This window comes from Colobus angolensis, unplaced genomic scaffold (assembly GCF_000951035.1).
Source record: "Colobus angolensis palliatus isolate OR3802 unplaced genomic scaffold, Cang.pa_1.0 Scaffold143, whole genome shotgun sequence".
Taxonomy (NCBI): Eukaryota; Metazoa; Chordata; class Mammalia; order Primates; family Cercopithecidae; genus Colobus; species Colobus angolensis.
In genome coordinates this window covers 1,428,416-1,430,814 of record NW_012114522.1, presented here as the reverse complement: position 1 = coordinate 1,430,814, position 2,399 = coordinate 1,428,416, and the positions used below count along the sequence as shown (strand labels likewise).

Below are 2,399 nucleotides of genomic sequence, written 5' to 3'. Positions count from 1 at the left end.
GGGAGGCGGAGCTTGCAGTGAGCTGAGATCTGGCCACTGCACTCCAGCCTGGGTGACAGAGCGAGACACCGTCTCAAAAAAAAAACAAAATTAGCCGGGTGAGGTGGCGCATACCTGTAATCCTAGCTATTCGGGAGGCCGAGGCAGGAGAATCTCTTGAGCCAGGGAGGCAGAGGTTGCAGTGAGCCAAGATTGCACCACTGCACCCCAGCCTGGGCAACAAGAGCGAAACTCCATCTCAAAAAGAAAAAAAAAACCACAAAAACAAACTTCATAAAACAGGTGGGGCTTTGATATCTAGTGCTGTTGGCAATATAAAATATGATTATGGTCTTTACTAAATGTCAGTTATGCTTTAATTTATTCATGCGATTTAAAGAGACAGATGGGCAAACAAATCTAGAATGAGTGAGAATCAAGAATAAATAGTCCCAAAGGTTTGACATCTCTGTAGATTATACGTATACCCTTGAACAATACTATTTTCAGTATTTTAACATCTTTGTAAATAGAAGCACGTGTGCTTATTGAAGAACCAGAGAGATACAGAATTTCAGTTTTAGTTTTTTACATATCATGTCTGCAAAACATTCTCGTGTTGCAGTTTTGCTGTTAAAAAGAATAGCCTTGAAGAGGGAGTGTCTCAGAATGGCTTCCCCGTTCCGATCAGGAAATAACTTCTGTTTGCTTATCTTGGGGACTCACCCTACCCCTGGAAAATTAAGAAGATTTTCAGTGGTTGTGTAGTCTCTCTTCCGCCTCTCTCTTTCCAGTTTTTACTGACAGAATTGCTATTGAGACTGTTGATTTCAGTAATTAATGACGGCCTGCTAATGATCAGAAAGGGTTAGGTGCCTATTCAAAGTTCTTAAATCATAAAAGCAAGCTGTCCTTGGCTTAACTGCAGAATTTGTCAGAATGGTTAGAGTGCCTCTTCCGGGGGATCTTAATCACTTTATGATAGTTGACAAAAATAGCCTGATGGTAAAGAATTACATGTATTTACATGTGTAAGTTCTCCCTCTGTCTATTCTTAGACTTGCTTTCCTAGATGGAAAGGCCTGTGAGGTGAGACCCCTGTGTTGTATTGTGCACTTAAATCACCCTCAGACTTCTCTGCCTTCCATTCACCTCCTCTGAAGCCATTGCTTGTCCCCATACTCTGCCAGAGGTGAAACCATTCAGTGGCCGTCTCTCCTAGAGCTCCTTCTTATGCCTATGGAAAAATCAGCTTTTAAATGATCAAAAGGCGATTAGCACTCAGAAAAGAGTGTTAGTTTCTCCAGTGATTTCCCTAAAAGTTGCCAGCATTTCTTGCCCTCTAGGCAGACCTAGGGCAGATACATTGACTTCCCCGTTCCTGGTCGTGCAGCAGGTGAACTACAGCTCTGCGCTGTGTGACCCCAGAGCCCGTACCCTCCCGCTGTGTCCTGCCCACGCAGTAGCTCTACATTGATTCCCAAAACATTTTGTCTTGTTTTGTTATTCCTTTAGGAAGATGCAATCACACCCAATGATAAGACCCTTTTCCCTGATGTTGATTGGTTAATCGGTAACCATTCTGATGAACTCACACCATGGATACCTGTCATTGCAGCCAGGTGAGAAGTAGAGGAGTTACCCGGTGAATGACTGGGGAATGCTTCGTCTTATAAATAGTGAGGTCCAAAAGGGTAGCCACTAGCTGCGTGCAGTCGTCAAGCACATGAAATGTGGGTATTTCCAATTTTTGAAATGTTTGCATATCGCCTATATTGGGTTAAATTTAAAATAAATTCCACCTGTTTTATTTTACCTTTTAAAATATGACTACTGGAAATATAAAATTTCTGAGATTATTCACATTATATCTCTATTGGCCAGCACTGATTGGCACTGTGATTACTTCTACAGCATTTATATCCGGTGCCAAAAGAGGTATCCTTTTTGGAAGTTTTCTTCTGAAAACATGAGGGTTTGTCTTTAAAGGGGAAGTCTATCCATCGGTGGCGCCTCTGCAGCCACAGTTGCCGCTGCATGGGGAGCTGTGTGTATCAGAGGCAGCTGGTCCTGTGTCCGAGAGACTAGGTCATAAAGCAGGTTGTGCTGCTGCTCGTTGACGTTTCGTTGCTGAGTCTCTTTATCTCAGGTTCTTCTGAGCTGTTTTCATTCTCAAGGAGTAGCTGGGTTAAAGATCAGGTCTTTACTCGGGCTTGATTGTGCTTCCCTGTAACAGTTCCTATTCAAAGCTGACATCTTAAAGTACTTCAGGAAGTTTTAGATGACACTTGATAACAGTAACTGAAAAGTCATTTTTTATAAAAGTAATTAGATTCATATTTTATTGAAAAGATATACTGTGTTGCCTTATTTCTAGAAATTAAGTTGGGGAAGGCTGTAATTCATCTTTTTTTTTTTTT

The 2,399-nt window shown here is 41.7% G+C and overlaps 1 protein-coding gene across 1 annotated transcript in view; it reads left to right on the top strand.

Annotated features, from left to right (window-relative positions):
• The window catches only part of TRMT44 (tRNA methyltransferase 44 homolog (S. cerevisiae)), a 37,652-nt gene that overhangs the window by 23,054 nt on the left and 12,199 nt on the right, over positions 1-2,399 (top strand). Inside the window, exon 7 of the mRNA XM_011935443.1 lies at positions 1,495-1,603. Coding sequence (XP_011790833.1) covers positions 1,495-1,603 — 109 coding nt within the window. The remainder of the gene's footprint in view (positions 1-1,494; positions 1,604-2,399) is intronic.